The sequence below is a fragment of the Anomaloglossus baeobatrachus genome, chromosome 2 (genome assembly GCF_048569485.1).
Source record: "Anomaloglossus baeobatrachus isolate aAnoBae1 chromosome 2, aAnoBae1.hap1, whole genome shotgun sequence".
In the NCBI taxonomy this organism is placed as follows: Eukaryota; Metazoa; Chordata; class Amphibia; order Anura; family Aromobatidae; genus Anomaloglossus; species Anomaloglossus baeobatrachus.
In genome coordinates this window covers 48,533,459-48,560,770 of record NC_134354.1, presented here as the reverse complement: position 1 = coordinate 48,560,770, position 27,312 = coordinate 48,533,459, and the positions used below count along the sequence as shown (strand labels likewise).

The 27,312-nt window shown below is 50.1% G+C and overlaps 1 protein-coding gene across 8 annotated transcripts in view; it reads left to right on the top strand.

Moving 5' to 3' along the window:
* SYNJ1 (synaptojanin 1) overlaps positions 1 to 27,312 on the top strand; it is a 191,692-nt gene that overhangs the window by 75,842 nt on the left and 88,538 nt on the right. For 5 of the 8 annotated variants that reach the window (XM_075335050.1, XM_075335049.1, XM_075335046.1 and 2 more), the window contains exons 12-19: positions 17,554 to 17,719; positions 19,966 to 19,989; positions 20,243 to 20,434; positions 21,542 to 21,626; positions 23,839 to 23,979; positions 24,060 to 24,252; positions 24,350 to 24,508; positions 25,736 to 25,892. In XM_075335050.1, the coding sequence (XP_075191165.1) occupies positions 17,554 to 17,719; positions 19,966 to 19,989; positions 20,243 to 20,434; positions 21,542 to 21,626; positions 23,839 to 23,979; positions 24,060 to 24,252; positions 24,350 to 24,508; positions 25,736 to 25,892 (1,117 nt within the window). The remainder of the gene's footprint in view (positions 1 to 17,553; positions 17,720 to 19,965; positions 19,990 to 20,242; positions 20,435 to 21,541; positions 21,627 to 23,838; positions 23,980 to 24,059; positions 24,253 to 24,349; positions 24,509 to 25,735; positions 25,893 to 27,312) is intronic. The other 3 variants (XM_075335051.1, XM_075335048.1, XM_075335047.1) reach the window with 2 other exon arrangements.

Sequence of the window (27,312 nt, the reverse complement as noted above, 5' to 3'; positions counted from 1 at the left end):
TGTTTACGTCCCTCTCATCTCCGCCCCTCCGCTTCTATTGGCCGCCTGCCGTGTGACGCCGCACGACTCGCCCCCTTAAGAAGGAGGCGGTTAGCTGGCCAGAGCGATTTCGCAGGGCTGGTGAGTGCATGTGACGCTGCCATAGCGATTAATGTTCGCTACGGCACCAATCACAAGATATCGCTGCTGCGACGGGGGCGGGGACTATCGCGCTGGGCATCGCAAGCATCGGCTTGCGATGTCGTAGCGTGCAAAGTACCCCTTAGGATAGGTCATCAATGTAAAAGTAGGGACAACCCCTTTTAAGTGAGCACTTGTATAATAAGCATGTATTTAGTGTAGAAATAGTCACCTTTACTGACCAGAAAACACAGTTTAACCCGTTGTATTTTGGGGATTACAGACTCCCTTATAGACCTTTTTAATCTAGCGTTACTTCGATAGAATAGCTACCTCCATAGTGACACCTTTTCTTTACGAGACAGATGGTTTGTAGAGATGAATGAAAGATTTCACAGAACTCTGGTCCACCGAAAACGTTCATGTTCTGTGGCCATCAAACAAGAGCACTGAGAATCTCCTCCAACCTGCAGCATCCTCACCTGCACTTTTCCATTAGCCGGCCTGGTACCATGTCATTGTGCCGCGATGACCTGACGCCAGGCTGGTAAATCTAAGGAGAAGCCGGTGATCCCAGCAGGTAGGAGAATCTCGGGGCTCCTGCCCAATTTCCACAGAACATGAATGTTTTCGTTGTGTTCTGTGGCTGTCGGACAAGAGCAGTGAGAATCTCCTAAAGCCTGCAGGATCCACACCTATTTTGGTTAACCGGCCTGGTACGATGTCCTTGTGAAAGGATGACCGGACACCAGGCTGGTAAATCAAGGGAGAAGCCGGTGATCCCAGCAGGTAGGAGTTTCTCGGGGTTCCTGTCCGATGGCCACAGAATACGGACCTGGCTGCTTTATCAGGGTCCTGGAAACCAATTGCTTATCCCTAATAACTTAAGTCCTGTAAGCTCTGCTCCAGTCACATTCAAAGCTGCATAAATTAACAGTCTTCGGTCTGCCCATGTAATCTGGCTTCTACACGTCCACCGGTTGTTTTTTCCAGCTCAGCAGTCATTCAGTGTGAACGGACTCTAACATCCTAATTGCTAATCATAAATGTGGCGCTGCCTCCTGCTGATTCTAGCCCTCGCTATTACTATATACTGACATGGATTTTATTCCTTAATCCTTTTCGCTTATGCATCATGTATGTATGTGATCATATTAACTCTTCGCATGCTACTGAAAAGATTTCTGTTTTTTTTTTTACATTTTTCTCTTCTTCTCCCCATTGTAAAGTCCATGTTCCTATAGTCTAACTTCTCGCCTGCTTTTCTCCTGCTCCCTCTCGGTTCTTCACCTCCTGATTCTATCAATGAATGGTGAGTATTTCTTGTAAGAGAGCACTTCAGGTTTTGGGTTGTGTATAAAAGCTAAGGGGGTGTCTCGAAGCAATATATATCCTTTATCCATAGGAGAATGGGGCTCTCTGTCTTCTGTGTGAATGGAGCAGTACTGAGCATGTGCACTCAGTATCCTTGCACTGGCCGCACATGCTCAGTACTATTCCATTCCAGTTTATAAGCCAAGTGGGAATCTCTGCAGTCAGACTACCATACATAATCCATCATCCCTGATAAGTGTTTTTTTTTTTTTTTTGGGACACCCCCTCTACTGATCACCAGTTTTGATTATGATGAGGGTGTAATGCTACCTGGCAATATGCTTAAAATGTTGGTCATTATCCATCTTTTTAAAGTTTGTTTTGTTTTTTTTTTGTTTTTTTTTTTAATTTAAAGGGAACCTGTCACCAGATTTGGGGCCTATAAGCTGCGGCCACCACCAGTAGGCTCGTATATACAGTATTCTAACATGCTGTATATAAGAGCCAAGGCCGTTGTGTAGAATGTAAAAATCACTTTATAATCACCTAGGGGGTCGGTGCAGTGCGAACTGGTCAGATGGGTGGCGCTGTTCTCCGGGACTGGCGCCTCCCCTTTCAGCCACCTTACTTCTCCTTCTGAAGCCGGCATCTGAGACGCGTCCTACGTCATGCACATGCGCCGGCATTGAGGTCCCGCGCAGGCGCACTTTGAGCTGCCCTGAGCAGTGCAGATCAAAGTATTTTAGTGCGCCTGCGCAGGACCTCAATGCCGGCGCGTGTGCATGACGTAGGACGCATCTTGCACGCCGGCTTCAGAAGAAGAAGTAAGATGGCTGATAGAGGAGGCGCCAGTACCTCTCAGCCATCTTACTTCTTCTTCTTCTGCAGCCGGCGTGCAAGACGCGTCCTACGTCATGCACACGCGTCGGCCTTGAGGTCCTGCGCAGGCGCACTACAATACTTTGATCTGCCCTGCTTGTAGTGCGCCTGCGCGGGACCTCAGTGCCGGCGCATGTACATGACATAGGACACATCTTGCACGCCGGCTTCAGAAGAAGTAATAAGATGGCTGAAAGAGGAGGCGCCGGTACCAGGAGAACAGAGACACCCCTCTGACCAGTTTGCACCACACCGACCCCCCCCCTAGGTGAGTATTATAAAGTGATTTTCTTTTTCGCTCCTAATTGGGAGACCCAGACAATTGGGTGTATAGCTATTGCCTCTGGAGGCCACACAAAGTATTACACTTAAAAGTGTAAGGCCCCTCCCCTTCTGGCTATACACCCCCAGTGGGATCACTGGCTCACCAGTTTTGTGCTTTGTGCGAAGGAGGCAACACATCCACGCATAGCTCCACTGTTTAGTCAGCAGCAGCTGCTGACTATGTCGGATGGAAGAAAAGAGGGCCCATACAGGGCTCCCAGCATGCTCCCTTCTCACCCCACTTCATGTCGGAGGTGTTTGTTAAGGTTGAGGTACCCATTGCGGGTACGGAGGCTGGAGCCCACATGCTGCTTCCTTCCCCATCCCTTTTTACAGGGCTCTGGGTGAAGTGGGATTCTATCGGTCTCCAGGCACTGAGGCCGTGCTCCATCCACAGCCCCTGGTACTGCTGGACATGGAGCGGAGTATCTTCAGGGACATGGCCCTGCTACATGGAGGTACTCGGTGTCCCTGTGGGGACCGCGCAGACACACGGCAGCACTGCTGGGTGTGTTAGTGCGCCAGGGACAGCGGCGCTGTCCGCACTAGTGCCATCGCACACCACAGCGTTGCTGGGTGTGTTAGTGTATTGGGTGACTACCGCGCTAACGCCGCTGCCGTTTTTATTTAAGGCGCCGCTGGGAGTTGTGGTGCGCCGGGGACTTCCGCGCCGGCCAGCACTGATATGCCGGCCGCGCTTATTAACTCGAGTCCCCGGCTTCTGGGCCTAGTCTCCCTTCGTTACCGCCCATAGCCCTGACAGTCAGGGTAGGGGCGTGACGCTGCATAGCACAGCAGCGCTGAGAGCTGGAGTATGTTTTGCATACTCCACCCCTCTCACTGTGTGCACTGTGAAACCGGATTCCCGCACTTTCTCAGGCACGCCCACGGCTTCCTTCTCTATACAGGACGCCGGCAGCCATTAGTGTCAGTTTTCTGTACGATACAGAGACAAGGGTGGAAGACCCTGGCATTCTGATAGTCACACAATCGCTGCAACAGGCGTTAAGCAGCACCTGTGGTGCTAACCCCACTAGTGCAGAAGTGCACTTATAGATATGCTTGTACTATATACATTGCACTGTTTGGTCGCACGTTGTATATACCCTCCTGGATTGTGCGGAGGAGTTATCAGCATATTCTCTGTGTAAAACAAAGGTGCAGAACCACATGTTTTTCTATGCAGCCGGTACAGCATGTACGGCTATACGGCCGGCAGGTTACATAGACCCCCATTGTATCCATCTCAGCCGGAGTCTCTGCTAATGGCCAGAGGATGAGGACGGTGTCTGCAGTATTTACTGACAGATTTTCTGAGACTATGGCTATGATACTAGAAGCCTAGCAGTCCGGACATGTCTCTCACAACATGGGCACTGTTGAATCATTGATCCATGGCCCCCCTCAGTGTGAACAACTATCAGCTCCGGGAATGTCACACGCATCCCAGAGTCACGGCTCTGCACGGACGTCAGTCCCAGACAGCCTAAGCGGGCTCACTATGAGCGGCCCTCGGTTTCATCAGGGTCCGAGCAGAAGGACTCTCTGTGTAATGAGGCGGAAGTAGCGGCTCAGGATTCTGATCCTGAGACCGCTCTCAATCTGGATACACCTAATGGTGACGCCATAGTGAATAATCTTATAGCGTCCATCAATAGAATGTTGGTTATTTCTCTCCCAGCTCCTCCAGTGGAGGAGTCAGCTTCACGTATTTTTCTGGACCACTCTGCCTTCAGAGAGGCAGTCCAGGAACACCACGCTTATCCAGATATGCGCTTCTCCAAACGGCTTAGGATACACGTTATCCCTGCCCCCTGACGTGGTCAAGGACTGGACCCAGTGTCCCAAGCGGCATCCTCCAATCTCCAGGCTTGTAGCTAGATCCATAGTTGCAGTGGGAGATGGAGCTGCACTTAAAGATGCCACTGACAGACAGATGGATCTCTGGTCTAAATCCATCTATGAGGCTGTCGGCGCACCGTTGGCTCCAGCATTCTCACCCTTGGGGCACTCCAAGCTGTTTCAGCTTGTCTTACACAGATTGACACGGTTACACGTACATCTGTGCCGCAGGTGGCATCCTTAACCTCTCAAATGTCTGCATTTGTTTCTTACGCGAGTCAGGTTGCCCTAGACTCTGCGAACCGTGCGGCAGTAGCCTCCGCTACTCCGTGTTTTTAAGCAGAGCCTGGTCTGCTCGTCAAGTGAATGGAAGGCACATTCTGCTTCCAAAAAAGGGTGCTTAACCAGTTGCCTTTTTCTGCTGACCGACTGTTTGGTGAGCGTTTGGATGTAACCATTAAACAGTCCAGGGGTAAGGATTCATCCTTTCCTCAGCCCGGACACAACAAACCCCAACAGAGCAGGAGGCAGTCGGGGTTTCGGTCTTTTCGAGGCTCGGCCAGGTCCCATTTTTCCTCGTCCAATGTGGACTCAAAAGGATCAGAGGAGCTCAGATTCTTGGCGGGCTCAGTCACGCCCAAAAAAGAGACAGTCTGAAAACCCGCTTCCAAGGCGGCTTCCTCATGACTTGCGGCCTCCTCTCTCCGCATCCTCGGTCGGTAGCAGGCTCTCCCGCCTTGGCGATATTTAGCTGCCATAGGTCAATGACCGTTGGGTGTGAGACATTCTGTCTCACGGGTACAGGATAGAGCTCACTTCTCGTCCTCCAACTCGATTCTTCAGAACTTCTCCACCTCCCGGCCGAGCCGCTGCTCTTCTGCAAACAGGGTGCACTCTATAGGCAGAAAGAGTGATGACCCCCGTTCCTCTTCAGGAACAAGGTCACGGTTTTTACCCCAAATTATTTGCGGTGCCTATAAGAACGGGCCGTTCCGTCCCGTTCTAGATCTAAAACTGCTCAGCAAGCTCGTGGACACCAGGCGGTTCCGGATGGAATCCCTCCGCCATGTCATCGCCTCAGTGTCCCAAGGAGATTTCCTAGCATCATTAGGCATCAAGGATGCTTATCCACACGTGCCGTTTGATCCAAAGCACTAGCGTTTCTACGCTTCGTTATAGGAGACGAACGCCTTCTGTTCGTAGCTCTACCTTCCGGCTAGCGACAGTCCCACTGGTCTCGCCAAGGTCAGGGCAGCAGTAGTCACAGTCCTGCACTCTCAGGGTCACTCTGTGATCCCATATTTAGACGATCTACTTGTCAAGGCACTCTCTTAGGAAACATGCCGACACTGCCCGAACGTTGCGCTGGAGACTCTCTAGAGTTTTGGGTGGATCATCAACTTTTCAAAGTCAGATCCGACCCCGACCCTATCGCTAACATATCTAGACATGGAGTTTCATACTCTCTCAGCGATAGTGAAGCTTCCGCTAGACAAACAGCATTCACTACGGGCTGCAATCTCTTCTTTAAGAACCAGTCGCACACATTGAGACGCCTCATGCACTTCCTACGTAAGATGGTAGCAATGGAGGCAGTTCTTTTCGCGCAGTTTCATCTGCGTCCACTACAATGTGACATTCTCCGCCAATGGGACGGGGAGTCGACCTCCCTCAACAGAGTCGGCTTTCTTTCTCAGGCGGCCAAGGAATCTCTACGGTGGTGGCTTCTTCCCACCTCATGGTCAAAAAGAAGGTCCTTCCTATCCCCATCCTGGGCGATAGTTACGACAGACGCGAGTCGATCAGGGTGGGGAGCAGTTTTTTCTCCACCACAGCGCTCAGGGTACGTGGACTCAGCAACAGTCCACCCTTCAGATCAATGTTCTTGAACACAGAGCAGTGTATCTTGCCCTACAAACCTTCCAACAGCAGCTGGAAAGCAAGCAAATCCGACTTCAGTCGGACAACTCCACAGCGGTGGCATACATCAACCACCAAGGAAGAACGCGCAACCGACAAGCCTTCCAGGAAGTCCGGCAGGTTCTGATATGGGTGGAAGACACGGTATCCACCATATCCACAGTTCACATCCCAGGCGTGAAAAACTAGGAAGCTGACTTCCTAAGTCGCCGGGGTGTGGCCGAAAGAGTATGGTCTCTTCACCCGGACGGGTTTCAGGAGATCTGGCGCCGCTGACAGAGGCCGGACGTCGATCTAATGGCGTCACGGCACAACAACAATGTGCCAGCTTCATGGCACGGTTTCACAATCATCGAGCTCTGGCGGCAGACGCCTTAGTTCAGCATTGGTCGCAGTTCCAGCTACCTTATGTGCCACCTCTAGCATTGTTGCCCAGAGTGCTGCGTTAGATCAGGACCGACTGCGGCCGCGCCATCCTCGTCGCTACAGATTGGCCGAGGGTGTTGTGGTTCCCGGTTCTGTGGTGCCTCACGGTAGGCTAACCGGGGGCACTACCAGACCAATCAGACTGGCTGTCTCAAGGGCCATTCTTCCATTTGAATTCTAAGGCCCTCAACCTGATGGTGTGGCATTGAGTCCTGGAACCTAGTGTCGTCAGGGTTACCTCAGGACGTGGTTGCCACCATGAGACAGGCTAGCATACCAACGTCCGCCAAGATTGACCACAGGACGTGGAAGATATTCTTATCTCAGTGCTCGGCGCAGGGTGTTTCTCCCTGGCCGGTTGCATCGTCCATGTTTCCTTCTTTCCTGCAATCTAGGTTGGAAAAAGGGTTGTCGCTCAGTTCCCTTCAGGGACAAGTCTCAGCGCTATCTGTATTTTTTCAGAAACGACTTCCTCAGGTACGCACGTTCCTACGGGGAGTTTGTCTTCTCAGCACTCCGTACAGGCGGCCGTCAGAGCCCTGGGATCTGAACAAGGTTCTAATTGCTCTCCAGACGCCGCCTTTCGAGCCTTTGAAAGAGGTCTCCCTTCCCGCTTTCTCTGGAAGTGGCCTTCTAGTAACGGTCTCGTCTCTTGGGAGAGTTTCCGAGCTAGCAACGCTCTCATACAAATCTCCCTTCCTGGTCCTTCACCAGGACAGGGTAGTTCTGCGTCCGATTCCGGAATTTCTCCCTAAGGTGGTATCCCTCTTTCATATCAATCAGGATATCACCTCACCTTCTTTGTGCCCTCGTCCAGTCCATCAATTTCAGAAGGATTTGCATACCTGATTGAGTCTGCATACTTTTACCAAGCATTTTCAGGTGCATACCTACGCTTTGGCAGACGCCAGCCTAGGTAGATAAGTCCTTCAGGCGGCGATTGCCCACCTGTAGGGAAGGGCTGTTTGACGGCCCTATCACGAGGTATTCTTTTACCCACCCAGGGACTGCTTTTGGACGTCCCAATTGTCTGGGTCTCCCAATTAGGAGCGAAAAAGAAGGGAATTTTGTTTACTTACCGTAAATTCCTTTTCTTCTAGCTCCAATTGGGAGACCCAGCACCCGCCCTGTTTTCTCGGGGTTTTTTCTGTTTTTTCTGTTTTTTCGGGTACACATGTTGTTCATGTGGTATGGTTCAGTTCTCCGATGTTTCCTCGGATTGAATTGGTCTTTAAACCAGTTATTGGCTTTCCTCCTTCTTGCTTTGGCACTAAAACTGGTGAGCCAGTGATCCCACTGGGGGTGTATAGCCAGAAGGGGAGGGGCCTTACACTTTTAAGTGTAATACTTTGTGTGGCCTCCAGAGGCAATAGCTATACACCCAATTGTCTGGGTCTCCCAATTGGAGCTAGAAGAAAAGGAATTTACGGTAAGTAAACAAAATTCCCTTCTTTATGTTCTACACAGAGGCCTGGGCTCTTATATACAACATTCTCACATGCTGTATATAACAGTCAACTTTTGGTGGCCGCAGCTTATAGGCCCCAATTCTGGTGACAAGTTCCCTTTTAAAGGCAACTTGTCATCCGAATCTTTGTTGCCTGAACTACAGGCAGCCATCTCTCACTATGGGAAAGTCCTGTCAATCACCTGGGGTGGCGGCAGAGTCTTCAGAGATGTGTATGTGTGGATAGATTGATCTGCAATGGTGCACATGATTAGGTCTTTGACCTGATGACACTGGTGCACTTACCTTTCTTAGATCATGTCAGAATTCTGTATAATCTTCACATTATTCAAATGCTCATTTTAGGTAGACTAGAAAACTTGCAGAATCTTGCAAAAGATCTTAAGATTATGTAATGAAATGACACACAGGAAAGAAGTGTCTTAACCTAACATAAGCAGCATATACGGCATCCGGTCACTGTGTTGGCAGGATTGAAATTTGTTCCAGAAAATGAAGTATTTCTCACAGCAAATTATTGCAATTACACACGTTTTTGTCATACACATGTATATTTCCTTTGTGTGTATTGTATCAACACAAAAATACAGAGCAAAAAGAAGGTAAATTGGACATAATTTCACACAAACCTCAAAAATGAGCAGGACAAAATTGTTGGCACCTTTCCAAAATTGGGGGCAAGCAACTTTGTTTCAAGCATGTGATGCTCGTTCAAACTCACCTAGTGCAAGTAACAGGTGTGGGCAATATAAAAATCACACCGGAAATCAGATACAAAGGGGAGAAGTTGACTCAATCTTTGCATTCTGTGTGTGTGTGTGCCACACTAAGGCGGGCTTTGCACACTACGACATCGCAGGTGCGATGTCGGTGGGGTCAAATTGAAAGTGACGCACATCCGGCATTGCATGCTATATCGTAGTGTGTAAAGCCTTGATGATACGATTTAACGAGCGCAAAATCGTCGTAATCGTATCATTGTTGTAGCGTCGGCGTAATCCATAATTACACTGACGCGACGGTCCAATGTTGTTCCTCGTTCCTGCGGCAGCACACATCGCTGTGTGTGAAGTCGCAGGAGCGAGGAACATCTCCTACCTGCATCACCGCGGCTTCCGTAGGATATGCGGAAGGAAGGAGGTGGGCGGGATGTTTACATCCTGCTCATCTCTGCCCCTCCGCCGCTATTGGCCGCCTGCCGTGTGACGTCGCTATGATGCCGCACGACCCGCCCCCTTAGGAAGGAGGCGGGTCGCCGGCCAGAGCGACGGTCGCAGGGCAGGTGAGTGCATGTGAAGCTGGTGTAGCGATAATTTCTTCATCGTTCCTTATGGGAGACCCAGACCATGGGTGTATAGCTTCTGCCTCCGGAGGACACACAAAGTACTACACTCAAACGTGTAGCTCCTCCCTCCTAGCATAAACACCCCCTGGTAGCCAGTCCTAGCCAGTTTCAATGCTTTGTGTTCAGGAGGTCACACACACACATGCATTCTCTGATTTTTGATTTTTTGGATTTCAAAGATTTGGAAGAAAAGCGGGTCCAATCTGGACTCCCGGCATGTCCCTTCTCACCCCACTGTGTCGGCGGTGCTGTTAAGGTTGACTTTACAAGGCTGGAGCCTTCACATGCCGCGCTCCTTCACCATCCCCTGGGGCTCTGGCTTGAAGTGGGAGCCATCTCGGTTCTCACTGCTTTGCAGGAGACCGGTCTCCATCCGCAGCCCTGTTCAGGATCCTGTCGGACGGAGCGTTTAACCCCCCCCCCCAGGGACCTGGCACCTGCGTCTCAAGCTAAGTATTGAGACGTTTTTACCACAGAAAGTGGTCTTTCCAGGGGTCCCTTGTACTTTATTTATTGGGGGGAGTGTGTTATGTCTGTGGTAACATTTCCGGCCGGTTCTCCAGTTTTCACTGGAGAACCGCGCCGATGGTGCCTGCACGCTGGCCGCATGTTTAAATCTAGGCCCCGGCTTCGCCTGAGGCCTAGTTTCGGTTTCACTCCCCCTGCATGTCAGTCATGCAGAGGGATAGTGTGGCTCCGCCCAGCGGCTGTTCAGCACAGGGAAGGGACACTCCTCACTGAGGAAAGATTCCCTCCCCTGTATACCTCATTGTCCGCTCTCAGAGTAGGCCCCGCCCCCTCTCCTTGCTCCGGTCGCCATTTTCTCAGCGTTCTCAATGTCTGCATAGGCACAGAGATACCACATTGTGACAAATGGGGGCCTGGGCTGGGGGACTGGAGGGCACAGAAATGTATGTTAAACGGTCTGGCAAGTCACAACCTCCAGTTGTGCAGCGGCTTATATTCTCTGTTTATATACTCTGCTGGGGGTCATTCTGGAGATGTATTCCCTCACAGAGCCCCCACTTCTGCAGCATGTCTCACATCAGAGCAAGGCTGCAAGGCTGTTCTTCATACGCACTGCATGTGGACTCGTACTGCCTGTACTGAGCACATAAACACAGTGGTCCCTCAGCCTGGAGGCTCGTCAGTGGTCCCTCCAGCTGCTCCGGTGGTGCTGAGCATGCATTAGCCCCCTTCTCAGGGCGCTTCGGCTGCTACGGCTCGCTCAGCAAAGCTCTCAGAGGACTCTTCATCTCAGACCCCGTCCTGTTAAAATGGAGACGCAGGGTCCCCTGTCCTTCCCCGTCCCGCAGCTCTGATTCACGAGCTGACTCACTGGACGAGGAGGATGTCTTTACTGGGGGCTCGGACGCTACTTAATGTACCATTGATCTGTCCGAAGGTGATGCAGATGCTAATGATTTGATTGCGTCCATTATATTTGTACTGGACCTCAATCCGCCTGTATCAGGGGAGTATCCCCCTCTGGCAGAAAGGCATCAGTATACCTTAAGAGAACAAGGAGTGTGTTCCTTAACCACTCCAGTTTTCAGCCCACTGTGACCAAGCCCAGAGCCTGTCCTGACAGACGCTCCCAAAGCGTGGTTCTGATGACTGTTTCCCCCTTCCACCAGAGGTGGTCAAGGAGTGGGCTCATTCACCAAGGGTGGTCCCACCGGTGTCTAGTATTTCAGCCCGGATAGTTGTATCCATGGCTGACTGTACCTCTCTAAGGTTCCCCCTGTACATTAATTCTGTACTGGACCTCAATCCGCCAGTATCAGAGGAGCAACCCTCTCTGGCAAAAAGGCACCAGTTTACCTTGCCTAAGAGAACAAGGAGTGTGTTCCTTAACCACTCCAGTTTTCAGGCCACTGTGACCAAGCCCAGGGTCTGCTCTGGCAAACTCTTCCCAAAGCGTGGTTCTGATGACAGTTTTCCCCTTCCACCAGAGGTGGTCAAGGAGTGGGCTCATTCACCAAAGGTGGTCCCTCCGGTGTTTAGACTCTCAGCCCGGACGTTGTATCAGTGGTTGATGGCTCCTCACTTACGGCTTTGCTGTCCGCTAGGTTGTCCTTCTGGCCAAATCTGTATGGAGGCGGCAGGGGCCTCGTTCTCCCCAGCTTTGCAGCAGTGCAGCTTTCAAAGCCATCTCTGCTTCTCTAGGGAGATGCATTCCCTCACAGGGACTCTTTGCCCGAAATGGTTGCCTTAACTTCCAGACTTCAGTCTTTTCATCCTATGCCATGTCTGCCATGCTGGAGACTCTCACCGCACTGCGGTGGCCTCGGCTAATTTCCTCGCTATCCGCAGGCTCCTGTGGCTTCGAGAGTGGAAGGCAGATGCTTCTAAAGAAGTTCCTTGCTGGGCTCCCTTTTGCTGGGACCAGACTATTCGGGAACAACTGGATGAAATTATTAAGGAAGCTCTTGGCGGGAAGAGTCTCTTCCATGCCACAAACCTAAACCAGGAAACGTGTCCAGGGCAGGAATCAGTCGAGGTTTCGTTCTTTTTGTTCCTCCATCTGATCGTTCTCTTAGCCCTCGACCTCGCCCACTGGCTCAGCCAAGGATCGTAAACCCAAATGGCGCACGAGAAGACCGCAGGAGATGCTGCCACTAAGTCAGCCTCCTCCTGGCTATCTGGCCACGCCAGCAACGTCCTTGGTCGGTGGCAGGCTCTCCCACTTTGGCGACGTATGGTTTTAACACGTCTCCGATCAGTGGGTGCGAGATACCATCTCCCACGACTACAGGATAGAATTCTATCCAGCCCGCCAAACAGATTTTTTCTGTCAACTCCCCCCTGCTCCAAGGCCGCCGCCTTCTCACAGGCTGTGGCATTCTTGCAGGCCACTGGAGTAATTGTACCGGTTCCCGACTGGGAACGGTTCTGAGATTTCTGCTTAAATCTATTCCTAGTACCCGAGGAGGGCGGTGCCTTCCGACCTGGATCTCAAGCTTCTCAAGCATGTTCAGGTGTGGCAGTTTCGCATAGAGTCTCTGCGATCAATCAATGACCCAAGGAGGCTCCCTAGCATCCATCGACATCAGGGATGCCTATCTGCATGTGCCAATCGCAGTTTCACACCAGCGTTTGCTACGTTTTGCAATCAGAATGGTCCAATTCGTGGCTCTTCCCTTGGGGTTAGCCACGGCCCCTCGAGTATTCTCAAGGTCGGGGCAGCTGTGATTGCGGTCCTGCACCTCTAGGCGTTGGCAGTGATCCTTTTGTCCTGGACAGCCTTCTAGTCTGGGCTTCATCCAGTGCAGACTGTTAGCGGAGTGCCTCGCTTACTCTCGCCACTCTAACCAATTCGGGTGGTTTGTCATTCTGTTCAAGTCCACTCTGACTTCGACTCAGAAGTTCACATACTCAGGGACGCAATTCGAGACTCTGTCGGCACTTGTGAAGCTGCCCTTAGTCAAACAGCAGTCCCTCCGCTGGCGGTCGACGTTGTTCCATCAGACACCTAATACAGGTGCTGGATTAGATGGTGGTGTCAATGGAAGCGATTCCCTTGCCCAGTTCCATCTGCGTCCTCTGCGGCTGGATATTTTCCGCTGTTGGAACAAGCGGACTTCCTCCTTCCACGGGGCGGTGGCTTCGCCACAGACCAGGGGCTCGTTTTAGTGGTGGCTTCGTTCCCTCTGTCTCAGGGACGCTCCTTCCTGGCTCCGTCCCTGGTGATCCTCACCAAGATGCTAGTCTATCCGACTGGGGAGCAGTATATCTCCACCATAGAGCGCAGGGCACTTGGACTCAGTCCGAATCAGCCCTCTGGATCAATGTGCTGGAAATCAGAGCTGTGTTTCTAGCTCTCTAAGCCTCTCCCCATCTGTTGGCGGCCAGGCACATTCGAGTCCAGTCAGACAACGCTACAGCGTTTGCCTACATCAACCTCCAGGGCGGGACACTCAGCCGCCTGGCAATGTTGGAGGTTCATCGCATTCTTCAGTGGACGGAGGACTCCTAGTCCACCATATCCACAGCCCACATCCCAGACGTGGAAAACTGGGAGGCAGATTGTCTCAGCCGTCAAACCGTGGCTCCACGATCCTCAGGTTTTTTGCGGCAGACGCACTGGTTCAAGTTTGGTCCCAGCTTCGTCTGTCTTACGTGTTTCACCCTCTAGTTCTTGCCCAGAGTCCTGCGCAAGATCAGAAAGGAGGGCCGTCGGGTCATTCTCATTACTCCAGACTGACCCAGGCAAGCTTGGTACCCTGACCTGCTCCGTCTGTCCGTAGAGGTGCCATAGCATCTCCCGGACTGTCCAGACCTTCTCTCACGAGTTCCGTCCTTCCGCCAGAACCTGCGGCTCTCAGATTGACGGCGTCGCGTTTGAGTCATGGATCTTGACGACTTCTGGTATCCCTCCTGAAGTCGTCTCCACTATGACTCGAGCTCGGAAGTATCCTTTGGCCTTGCCGACCCTCCTGTCCCTTCTACAGTCCGGTCTGCAGCTAGGACTATCCCTCAATTCCCTTAAGGGACAGGTCTCGGCTCTGTCAGTGTTGTGCCAGCGGCGTATCGCCCGGCTGGCCCAGGTGCGCTCCTTCATGCAGGGCGCATCTCACATCATTCCGCCTTACCGGCGGCCCTTGGAGCCCTGGGACCTTAATTCGGTCCTCACGGCTTCCGGAAACCCCCCTTTGAGCCTCTTAGGGAGGTTTCTTTGTTTAGTCTTTCACAGAAAGTGGTCTTTCTAGTGGCCATAACTTCCCTCAAGAGGGTCTCTGTTTTGGCTGCACTCTCTTCGGAGTCCTCCCTTCATCAAGACAAGGTGGTTCTCCGTCCGACTCCGGACTTTCTCCCTAAGGTGGTTACTGTTTCCACCTTAACCGGGGCATTTTCCCTGCCTTCCTTTTGTCCGGCTCCTGTTCATCGCTTTGAAAGGGCGTTGCATACTCTGGATCTGGTGCGGGCGCTCCGGATCTTTGTGTCTCGCACCGCTGTTCTTAGGCGGTGCACCTCTCTTTTGTGCTGACCGCTGGTCAGCGTAAGGGCCTTTCGGCTTTAAGCCGACCCTGGCTCGTTGGTTTAGGTCGGCCATTTCCGTTACCTACCAGTGTACTCAAGTGCCTCTCCCGCCGGGGATCAAGGCACACTTGACCAGAGCTGTCGGTGCCTCTTAGGCTTTCAGGCCCAGGCTACGGCTCAGCAGGTCTGTCAGACTGCCACTTGGACTAGTCTGCATACCTTTTCGAAGCACTACCAAGTGCATGCTCTTGCTTCGGCAGATGCGAGCTTGGGCAGACGCATCCTTCAGGCGGCTGTCGCCCATTTGTGAAGTTAGGTTTCGCCTACTTCTCAGTTTTTCTGTTTATTCCCACCCATGGACTGCTTTAGAACGTCCCATGGTCTGGGTCTCCCATAAGGAACGATGAAGAAAAAGAGAATTTTGTTGCTTACCGTAAATTCTTTTTCTTATAGTTCCGACATGGGAGACCCAGCACCCTCCCTGTTGCCTGTTGGCAGGTTTCTTGTTCCGTGTGTGATCACCGGCTGTTGTTGTAGACAGAGGTTCCGGTTGTTCCGGGTTTTGCTCTGTCTCTACTTGTGGGTGGATGTCCTCCTTCAGCTTTTGCACTAAACTGGCTAGGACTGGCTACCAGGGGGTGTATATGCTAGGAGGGAGGAGCTACACGTTTGAGTGTAGTACTTTGTGTGTCCTCCAGAGGCAGAAGCTATACACCCATGGTCTGGGTCTCCCATGTCGGAACTATAAGAAAAAGAATTTACGGTAAGTAACAAAATTCTCTTTTTTCGCTACGCCAGCTATCACACGATATTGTACCTGCGACGGGGGCGGGGACTATCGCGTGCGACATCGCAGCATCGGCTTGCGATGTCGCAATGTGCAAAGCCGCCCTAAGGGCACAAACACATCAACGGTATTCTGCCGCACTGCCGGATCTGGCATAAGGGCAATACAGTACAATACAGTTCACAGACAGTGCGGCAAGCCCTGGTCACATGCTGTCACATGCTCCGGTCACATGAGCGCATGTGCCCGGAGCTTGCCAGTCAACTTTAATGTACTGTACTGTCCTTGTGCCGGATCTACGAGTGCGGCAGGAGAATGCTGATGTGAAACCAGCCTAAGCATGGAGAACACAAAGAGAAGAGAACTGTCTGAGGACTTGAGAACCAATATTGTTGAAAAAGATCAACAATCTTAAGGTTCCAAATCCATCTCCAGAGATCTTGATGTTCCTTTATCCATGGTGCACAACATAACCAAGAAGTTTACAACCCATGGCACTGGAACTAATCTCCCTGGATATGGACAGCAGAGAAAAATTGATGAAAGGTTGCAACTCAGGATCGTCCAGATGGTGGATAAGCAACCTCAATGAAGTTCCAAAGAAATAAAAGCTGTCTGCTCAGGGGGCATCAGTGTCAGCAAGCGCTATCCATGCACATTTGCATTAAATAAAATGCTATGAAGGAGACTCAGGAGGACCCCACTGTTGACACAGATGGATAAAAAACCTAGACTGCCATTTGCCAATATGTACTTGAGTAAGCCAAAATCCGTCTGGGAAAGCGTCTTATGGACTGATTAGACCAAGTTAGAGTTTTTTTGGTAAAGCACATCATTCTACTGTTTACCAAAAGCAAAATGAGAAAAAGAACACTGGACCTACAGTCTGATATAGTGGCAGCTCAGATTTTTTTTTTTTTTTTTGCTGCCTCTGGCACTTTGTGCCTTGACTGTGTGGAATACCTCATGAAATCTAAAGATTACCAGTGTCGGAAAGCTGCGTTTGTGTCCTAGGTCAGGGGTTTTCCAGCAGGACACTGACCCTAAACATACTTCAGGAAGCCCTAGAAGTGGATGGAAACAAAGCGCTGGAGCGTTCTGAGGTGGCAGCAATGAGTCCAGATCTAAATCCCATTGACACCTGTGGAGAGATCTTAAAATTGCTGTTGAGAGAAGAAGACTCCTTCAAATATGAGAGACCTGGAACAGTTTATAAAGAAGAGTCCAAAATTCCAGGAGAGGGTAGCAAGAGGCTTGTGGACAGTTATAGGAAGCGAATGATTTCAGTTATGTATTCCAAAAGGTGTGCGACCAAGTATTAAGGTGAGGGGGGGCAACAATTTTGTCCGGTCCGGTTTTGGGAGTTTTGTATGATATGTCAATTTTTTGCCTTTTTTGTTTGGTTCCAATACACACAAAGGAAATGAACATGTAATTGCAATATTTTTTTGGGCTAAATACTTTAAAAACTAAAGCTAAACACTTTAGGCTGTTAGTGTGCCCCAGGGGGCCAACCGGTTCCCCGCACCACTCCTTTGCATTATTCTTCACCAAGTCCCATACCCATGTACTTGATTGTGTAGTACAATCAGCAGGGGTGGACATATAACATATAGCCGCACAGGGGCCCGAGAGCTTAGGGGGCCCACTTCAATCTCAAAAGCAGCTGGAATTGGGAATTTTGCCGCATTATTGGCCTGCAGAGGGCCCATATAGTGTTCCTGCACAGGGGCTCTTTCCGTCTGTCTGCCGCTAATGAGGCATAACTCAAGTCCATGAGGGTAGGACAATGTATGACTAGTTCCTTGATCCCGCAGATTATTCCCTACCTATCCATTTGTGACCAGGAAGGTCTGTGTGAAGTTGTCTTTTATTCCTCTACCTAGCAATATTAATCTAGTGACCCTATAGCTCCTGGCAGGTTCCCTTTTGAGTAGGCCGTACCATAAGATGTTTATGCTCGTGCGTTTCTGGACTTCCACTGATCCCTAACTTGCACGTACAAGATGCCTTATTGATCACGTAGACTAAACCTTTTAAACTTGATGAGACCTGTTCAAGGGTTAAAATAAAAAAAATACCCTAATTTTTTTTTTTTTTTGCCAAGAAAACCAGTCTCCTTTATTAACCTATTCATCTTTGCAGGGTGGAAAGTTGAAGGACGGTGCGCGGTCGGTGACTAGGACGATACAGAACAATTTTTTTGATGGCTCGAAACAAGAAGCAATCGATGTACTGCTGCTGGGAAACACCTTAAACAGTGACCTGGCTGATAAAGCGCGGGCTCTTCTGACCACTGGAAGTCTTCATGGTGAGTATGATGAAAGCAAAACTCAGACTAGAATTGTCACAAGGTAATTCTATGTGAATACCGTCTACATTTTGTACCTGAACATGCTCTTGGCTGCTGCACTGTAGTTCACCTGAACAGCAGGTGACCGGACGCCACTGGGCGTGGAAGGACTGCGGGACCGGGCGCCGCTGGGCGTGGAAGGACTGCGGGACCGGGCGCCGCTGGGCGTGGAAGGACTGCGGGACCGGGCGCCGCTGGGCGTGGAAGGACTGCGGGACCGGGCGCCGCTGGGCGTGGAAGGACTGCGGGACCGGGCGCCGCTGGGCGTGGAAGGACTGCGGGACCGGGCGCCGCTGGGCGTGGAAGGACTGCGGGACCGGGCGCCGCTGGGCGTGGAAGGACTGCGGGACCGGGCGCCGCTGGGCGTGGAAGGACTGCGGGACCGGGCGCCGCTGGGCGTGGAAGGACTGCGGGACCGGGCGCCGCTGGGCGTGGAAGGACTGCGGGACCGGGCGCCGCTGGGCGTGGAAGGACTGCGGGCGCCGCTGGGCGTGGAAGGACTGCGGGCGCCGCTGGCCATGGAAGGACTGGTCGGACCATCACTTTGAGACTGGAATATTCCTGTAAAACCCGCTTAAGTAGCTGACCATGATGTCATTGAACAGTATTGATCTCTGTGAGAGGGTTCCTCTGTATTTTCCTGCACAATTCTTATTAGCCTAGTGTGCTACAGTGATATTTTATCATGAGTCTGGCATTTAAGTAGAAGCAGCAATGGTGATATCCTCATCTCAAACTATTTATTGAATCTAAAGCCAACAGCAGTGGATATACCACCCCAAAATGTCAGTGTGTCAATATCTTGTCTTGTGGCCTTGAGTGTCAATTACAGGTGACAACAAAGTCTCCTGCTGGGCACAAGTGGAGTTATTGTCTGCAGAGGCATGGCGTCCCACTCTTCTTGGATTGTGGCCCTCAAGTCATTTGAGGTTCTGGGGTACAGAGTTACAGCCTCAACATGGCAACTCAGCTGATCTCATAGGTTTCCTATGGGATTCAGGTCTGGACAAAGCTCAGGCCGCTCAATGTGAGGTCCCCCAGTCTCCAGCAGCCATTCCCTAATAATGTGACCTCGATGGGCTGGAGCATTGTCATCCGTGAAGATGACATTAGGCCGGTGTTGTTCATACAGAGGTACAATGACTAAATAATGTTATTCCAGTAGTCGGGGCTGTCACTGCACCATTCACACAGTGTAGGGCCGTTCTGTACTGACTAGACACACTGGCCCACACTAACACCACCGTAAGTGTGCCTGTATTTGTGTGGCATTCATCATCTGGTTCTAAATGGCTTTGTTGACAATGAAGTGGTCATGCGTTTGGGATGTGGCCAAAGGACATCCACTTCTCTGCCTTTCTGTGACTCTTTCAGTCTCTCTGTATCTCTGTACAATATGCTGGTAACACTCTGTGACGCTCTAAGCTCAGTGGCCACTTCCGTCTGAGAACATCCCGCTTGAAGCCTCACAATGGCGCGGTGCTGCTGATCAATTCTTAAGCGTCGTCTTGTTTTACTGATGTCAAAATGTGAACACCATGATGAGGAGGACTGTTTTTAATACCAATTGTAATTAAATCCCAAAATTTATTGGGCGACTCATGGATCAAACACCTGTTGTGAATTTTGTCATTAAGCTCCTTGTGAGCAAGTTGTACAAAAAGTCATGAAACGTTGGACATGAGCATCCAAAGAGCAGGTCACATTAAGTTCACCCAAAAAGGTTAGAGGGTATTAGGATCATCCTGAAATTTCACCCGAAAGACAAATATCCCGAAATTTATGTGAGTAGTGTATGTATATTTTGCATTAGGAGATGAGCGTCAGCGTTGACTTTGCATCCACACGACCCGTCATGTATGTGGAAGCCCAACCTCATTGGGATCGCTCTCCTCCTAATGCGGACGTAAGTGGATCTAGAGAATCCATATATCTGTAGTACGAGTCCTTTCCAAATCTCAGGAGCTAAGAAGTGACCTCTTTCCAGGTGTGATCTTTCTGGAGACAGCAGTGGTTGTCTCTTCTCCTGCAGCGCACGGGAGACTCTCACATTAGAGGAGGTGCTGGAGCTTCGGTTGCAGACCTGTGCTTCATTTCAGATATTAAATCATGAAATTCTAATTTTTGTGGATATTTTTGTCTTTTTTTCCCCCATCCTGTTCTGCTATTAACCGGCTGTCTTCTTCCCTCCTGCTGCCGCTCAGTATCTGAGCTCATGTTACAATCAGGTACGGTTCTTTAAACTGTCAATTGTGATCATCGGGTTTCCCCAAAATGTCACTTGTTAAATAAGTTTTCTTGAGTCCTTACAAATTCAGGGCATTGAATAGAAACCTTGGTGGTCACGGCCTTAGTGATCACTTGTATCCCCCTCCATTGATGTGGTGTGTGTAGGGGAGGGGGGTTGTAATACTTGACAATTCCAGTGTCTTAACTTATAACACTTTCTATTGAAACACCACTTTGCCTTATTCCTTGCAGCCTCCCCGAGAGTATTACGGAGTATGTGTGAGAACTATTACAGGTACGCCAAGCCGAGAAAGATCCGGATCTGCACCGGGACCTGGAATGTCAATGGCGGGAAGCAGTTCAGGAGCATCGCGTTTAAGAATCAGACGCTGACGGACTGGCTGCTGGACGCACCGAAGATTGCCGGGATCCAGGAGTTCCAAGGTAACGGAGGTCATCCAAGGTAACGGAGGTCACCCCAGTTATCACCCATACAGATCCCAATCTGACAGCCACATGTGATGGATTCCTGACATTACTATGAATTAATATGAGCATATGAATCTGGATATACACGTTCATCACTCACTCGATTTCCTATACACATACAAGCTACGTAGTACACGTGTTCTCGTCAGGTCAGAGGGGAGAAGATGCCTTCTGATGACTCCTCTGCGTCTGTGTGTTCTGCCCCATCAGATCTCTTCCCTCATGGGGTTTGTAGTGCTGTAGAAGCCGGGGATGTCCAAGCCCAAATGTTTGTATTGATGAAAGCATTTTTTGTGGGGTTTCCCCGGAGTCGCCCCTTATGACTGCTGGAACCTGTGCTGTTTTATACAACTTTGTACCTTGTTTTTTAGCCACTTTGCTCCTCACATCAGGACTTAGTCTGATCTCTAACGATGCCTGTCCAAAAAAAAATCCAAAGTATAGTGGATGCCAATGAGCTTTATATTGGGGCCTGATCCTGAGCTTTACAATAGAATAAGCTGTAAAGGAAAAGTGTGTCTAACTTCCTGTTGCTTTAATTCTGCCACCATGCTTTACACTGCAGCTCTTTGCGCTGTTCATCAGTGCTTGATCGGCACTTGTGGAGAGAAGTTATTTTACAGCAACGATCGAAATACAAGAAAAGCAATCGACCAGTGAGATTAAGGATTATCCAGTAATTTATACACCTATACTAAACAAAGAGGGCTTGGTTGGGGTTTTTTGGAGCGGCCCCTCTAAGGCACCAGACCCGCTCTAGCAAGGGTCTTTAGTAAAAGCCGGGACTCCACTTTTCCCATTAGATTGGAAGCTGGTACCACTGATCTAAGTGTATGGCCACCTCCTATTAGTCCTTCATCCCCTCCATTCTGGTGATCTGTGGGTCCACCAATGTCGGAGAATGTGATCAAAACTAAGTCAGTCCCATTTATTCGCTCTTCTTCTTTTTTTTTTTTTTTGGGGTGATGTCACATTTTGCAAAGTCAAAAAGCCGGTCTGTACCCAGTCTGTATAGGCCTCCTCTCATTATAATGACGGCTTTTCTGTTCCTTACACATTCAGATAGAAGAAGCAAACCGACCGATATATTCGCCATCGGGTTTGAGGAGATGGTGGAACTGAACGCAGGGAACATCGTCAATGCCAGGTGAGGCCAAACCCTGTACGTCTTATACAATTCTTATAAAATGTGTGGAATTGTGCAGAAGAGTGAAGTTGGTTTCATCACACTTGATCCAGAAAAGTCTGATAAGCCACTCTTCTTTTCTTTTAAGCCCAGTATTGGAGTGTTATGAAATGATTTATAGGAACCGATTTAAATGGGTTCCAACAAGATCGACACTACTCACCTATTTCATAGAATGGTAGGGTTGGAAGGGACCTAAAGGGCCATCTGGTCCAACCCCCTGCGAGTGCAGGTTTCCTAAATTGTCCTAGCTATAGATTTATCCAGCTTCCACTTGAAGATTTCCATTGATGGAGAACTAACCACCTCCCGTGGTCGACTGATCCACTCCCTGACTGCCCTCCGTACCTCCCGTGGTCACCTGTTCCACTCTCTGGCTACCCTCACCACTTCCCGTGGTCTCCTGTTCCACTCCCTGACTGCCCTCACTACCTACCATGGTCGCCTGATCCACTCCCTGACTGCCCTCACTACCTCCCATGGTCGCCTGTTCCACTCCGACTGCCCTCACTACCTCCCATGGTCGCCTGTTCCACTCCCTGACTGCCCACACTACCTCCCATGGTCGCCTGTTCCACTCCCTGACTGCCCTCACTACCTCCCATGGTCGCCTGTTCCACTCCGACTGCCCTCACTACCTCCCATGGTCGCCTGTTCCACTCCCTGACTGCCCTCACTACCTCCCATGGTCGCCTGTTCCACTCCCTGACTTCCCTCACTACCTCCCATGGTCGCCTGTTCCACTCCCTGACTGCCCTCACTACCTCCCATGGTCGCCTGTTCCACTCCCTGACTGCCCTCACTACCTCCCATGGTCGCCTGTTCCACTCCCTGACTGCCCTCACTACCTCCCATGGTCGCCTGTTCCACTCCCTGACTGCCCTCACTACCTCCCATGGTCGCCTGTTCCACTCCCTGACTGCCCTCACTACCTCCCATGGTCGCCTGTTCCACTCCCTGACTACCCACACTGTCAAAGTCTTTACTAATGTCTAATCTGAATCTCCTTCCTTTTAGTTTCATCCCATTTCTTCTTGTACTTCCTTGTGCTAATGAGAATAGGGTAATTCCCCTTTTCTCTGTGACTACCATTCAGATATTTGTAGACCGCTATTAAGTCTCCTCTATTTAAAGAAGGGTGATACCTTTCTGATTGGAGGACCCCTGGGGCCAGCGATTACCCACCCTTCCTTTCCCTGCCCTCGCCCCACACAGGGCTAGCAATTACCCACACTTCAACCAGGGCTAGTAATCGCCCCAATCCACCCCAGGACCAGTTATTGCGAATCTACCCACTCCCCAAGACTAGTTACTGCCAATACCTTTCCTCCTTGGGCCAACAATTACAATTGGCAAATCTCTTCCTCACAATCCAGGGCCAGCAATCACCAACCCTTCATTTCCCTGTTCCCCCCCAAGGGCAATTGATACCCAATGCTTCAGCCCCATCCATCCCTCCCCCCACTGGTTCACTAATCACCGCCATCCACCCCAGGACCAGTTGCTTCAAATCAATCCACTCCTTAAAGGGTTATCCAGTCTCTAAGATCCTATCCAAATATGTAGCCGGAATAATAGCAATTACCTTCAATTAGTAATGCAGTATGTCCTCTAGATTAGCGGTGTCTCTTACCTCATGTGCAGAGCATTGCAGTAGCTTAGGTATCCATGGTTGCGACCACTTCTATAATGATATATACTTGCTGGTGGTCGTACCAATGGACACCTAAGCTATTGCAATGCCCTGCACATGAGGTAAAAGATATCGCTATATCAGGAGAGCTGTACTTTTTCTAATTGAAAGCATTTGCTATTATTTATTATTATTAATAATAATAATAATAATTATTATTATTATTATTATTATTATTATTATTATTATTATTATTATTATTATTATTTATTATTATTATTATTTATATATATATATTTTTTTTAATTATTATTACTCCTACTACATAAGGGGATAAGATTTTGGAGATAGGAATACCCCTTCGTCCTCGGAACCAGCAATCGCTAACTCTCTCCCTCACATCCCCAGGGCCAGTGATCGCAACCCTCGTTCCACACTGGGCCGGCAATCTCACTTCTTCTCCCCAGGAATCCAGCTTTGGGTTCTCTTATGACAATGTATAGGCACGTCTGTCCACTAACGATATATCTGTCTCTACAGCACAACCAACCAGAAGCTGTGGGCTGCAGAGCTTCAGAAGACCATCTCCCGGGATAATAAGTACGTTCTCCTGGCCTCGGAGCAGCTGGTCGGCGTCTGTCTCTTCGTATTCATCAGACCTCAGCATGCCCCCTTTATCAGGTCAGTCGCCATTTTTGGCCGCACACCAGTCAGTAGATTCCCATTCCTTCATTACTGAGTGTTATGTCTTTCTATTCCAGGGATGTGGCCGTAGACACGGTGAAGACCGGCATGGGGGGAGCCACCGGGAACAAAGGCGCGGTGGCCATCAGGATGCTGTTCCACACCACCAGCCTGTGCTTTGTCTGCAGTCACTTTGCTGCTGGGCAGTCCCAAGTAAAAGAGCGGAACGAGGATTATCATGAAATCGCCCGAAAGCTTAGCTTCCCCATGGTAAGAGGGCAGCATGGCTACCTCCCTCTTCTGGAGGTCTATTCCTTACGGCAGAATATGTTGGGCCTGATCGGTGCTTTCTTGTGGTTCCCACCAGGGCAGGATGCTGTTTTCTCACGACTACGTCTTCTGGTGTGGAGATTTTAATTATCGCATTGACTTGGCTAACGAAGAAGTCAAAGATCTGATCAGGAATCAGAGCTGGGAATCTCTCATAGTGGGAGATCAGCTGATCAACCAGAAGAATGGTGGACAGGTACGGCCGTGCATCAGGGTTACACGGGTCTGCAACTTCTTATGAATTTGGTGCATATTATCCCAGCGCTCCCTTTCAGTAATACAAGGCTCTAGTGTTAATCATTTGGGACCAAAATGTGCGTGCGGATTACAGAACGACTAAAGAGATTTTGTCCTCTCGGGTCCAGCATCTGAAACCTCAGCGGGATGGAATCTTAAATGGTGGCCTTTCACATGAAATACTTAGTTGGACAAATCCTTCGAGCAGTAGTCAGTACTGTGGCCAGGATCCCCTTCCTTAGCCTATGATGTCCTATTACAGTACATGGAGAGGAGAGAACCACTTTAAATGGAAATTAAGGATTTGATACCTCGTAGGTTGGGCCCTTCCCCGTCATGCACACTGATAACTTGTTCTTTCTTGACAACCTTTTTACAAATCGCCTATTCTCAGGATAGGTGATAACTTGTTGATCAGTAGGGGTCAATTTTGCTGGGACCCATACCCGATAATCCCCCATTAGTATGGAGCGTAGTGCACTTGCTCAACCGCCGCTCCAGTCCTTCCCAAAGGGGCTGCAGAGTGCTGTGATCGCTTGATTTTACATCAGGAGCCCCATATAGAGTGAGTGGAGTGACAGTCGGGTGTCTGACCTGCCGCTCCACTTTGTAACAGATGAAGGTTCCTCGCCGGGACACCTGTCGATCTGTGCAGCTCGCAGTGGTAGCGTGGACCCCCACAGATCAGCAAGTTATCACCTATCCCATGGATAGGCAGTAACTTGTTTTAATTGAACAACCCCTTTAAGGATGTATACTATGAATACTATGCATAATGGTTCTCTATTTGTCTTTCTCATAAGTAATGTCCTCAAAAAAAAAAGGACATGGTAGGATTTCCAAATGTTTATTCTGTCCTCTGCCATTTTGCTTTCTTTTTTTTTTTTTTTTATTTATATTTCACTCCAATATTTACTTTAATCGTGACTTGTGACTATTTTTTTTTCTCCCCCCCCCTTTCCCTTTGTCGTCGCCCCCCCCCTTTCCCTTTGTCGTCGTCCCCCCCTTTCCCTTTGTCGTCGTCCCCCCCCTTTCCCTTTGTCGTCGTCCCCCCCTTTCCCTTTGCCTTCGTCCCACCGCCCTTTGCCTTCGTCCCCCCTCCCTTTTCCCTTCGTCTCCCCCCCCCCCGTTTTCCCTTCGTCCTCCCCCTTTCCCTTGGTGGGCCCCGCCCTTTTCCATTTCGTAGGTATTCCGGGGCTTTCTAGAAGGAAAAATTAATTTTGCGCCCACTTATAAATATGACTTATTCTCCGACGATTATGACACGAGTGAGAAGTGTCGGACCCCAGCGTGGACAGATCGCATCCTCTGGAGGAGGAGAAAATGGCCGTTTGACAGATCAGGTATTTCTTCTACATGAACCGAAAGCTTCTGCCCCTTTGCTCCAAAGATCCAGGGGGGCTGTTGGCACAAAACTTCGATCATGTCACTTTGGCAAGTCAGAAGTGATTGTGACCTTACATTTACATGATGTAAAACACTTTTGCATAAAGTGTGAAACACAGAGCTGAAAACTAATATTCTCCTATCCTGTAAGTGCTATTCCACTATGGAATCGGGAGGGGGCTCACTTCCTTTCTTAAGACCCATTAGGTTCGAGTTGTTGTTTTCTTTATCGTTCCTTCCATGGGAGACCCAAACCATGGGTGTATAGCTAGCGCCTCCGGAGGACACACAAAGCACTACACTCAAATGTGTAGCTCCTCCCTCCGGGCTATATACACCCCCTGGATGACAATCTACCCAGTTCAACGCTTTGTGTTCCAGGAGGATCACACATTTTCATTTCCTGATATTTTTTATTTTAATTTTTTAAAGATTTGGAAGAAAAGCGGGTCCAGTCTGGACTCCCGGCATGTCCCTTCACGCTCCACTCTGCGGGGTGCTGTTAAGGTTGATTTTACTAAGGCTGAAGCCTTCACATGCCGAGCTCCTTCGCATCCTCTGTCGAGGCTCTGTTTGAAGTGGGAGCCATCACGGTCCTCTCTGCTTGCAGGAGGCCGGCTCCATCCACAGCCCTGTCTGGTCCCTGCTGGAAGGAGCGTTAACCCCCACTCAGGGACATGGCCCTGCGTCTCAAAGCTAAGTATTGAGACGTTTTTTCAGGGGTCCCGGGTACTTTTATTAGGGGGACAGTATGTGCTTTAGCGTTACTGTTAATTTCGGCCAGTTCTGGGAATTTTCCATGAGAACCGCGCCGACGGTGCCTGCTCGTCGGCCGCACTTTAAAATCTAGGCCCCGGCTTCAGTTTGGGCCTAGTTCCGTTTTTGGCTTCCTCTGCATGTTTGCATACAGCGCCGCCCACCGCCCGACCAGCAGAGGGGAGGACTCTCCTCTCTAGGGAGATGTCCCCTCCCCTGTCTACCATCCCTGTGTCTCTCTGCCCTCTGTTTTTCCCGCTCCTGGGCTTATACACGCCCCCCCTCCTTCCCCCAGCGCCATTTTCTCAGCGTTTCACACTGGGAAGCGCTGGAAGCTGCAGCTGCACTATCTGGAAGGCTGACACTTCACAAGGGAGCGGTGAAATCCGGAGGACACACAGAGAGCAGGGCTGGTAAGCCACAACCCCTGGTTGTGGACTTTTATTACACTCTCAGGCATTCTACAGGAGTGTATTCTGGCTGCAGAACTTCCTCCACAGCAGCATGTCTGTCACTAGGAGCAAGGCTGCAAACATGTATGCTATATGCACTGCTTGTAAGCTAATTCTGCCAGAGCCAAGCACATACCCACATTGTGATGCCTGTGCTAATATGGTTGTG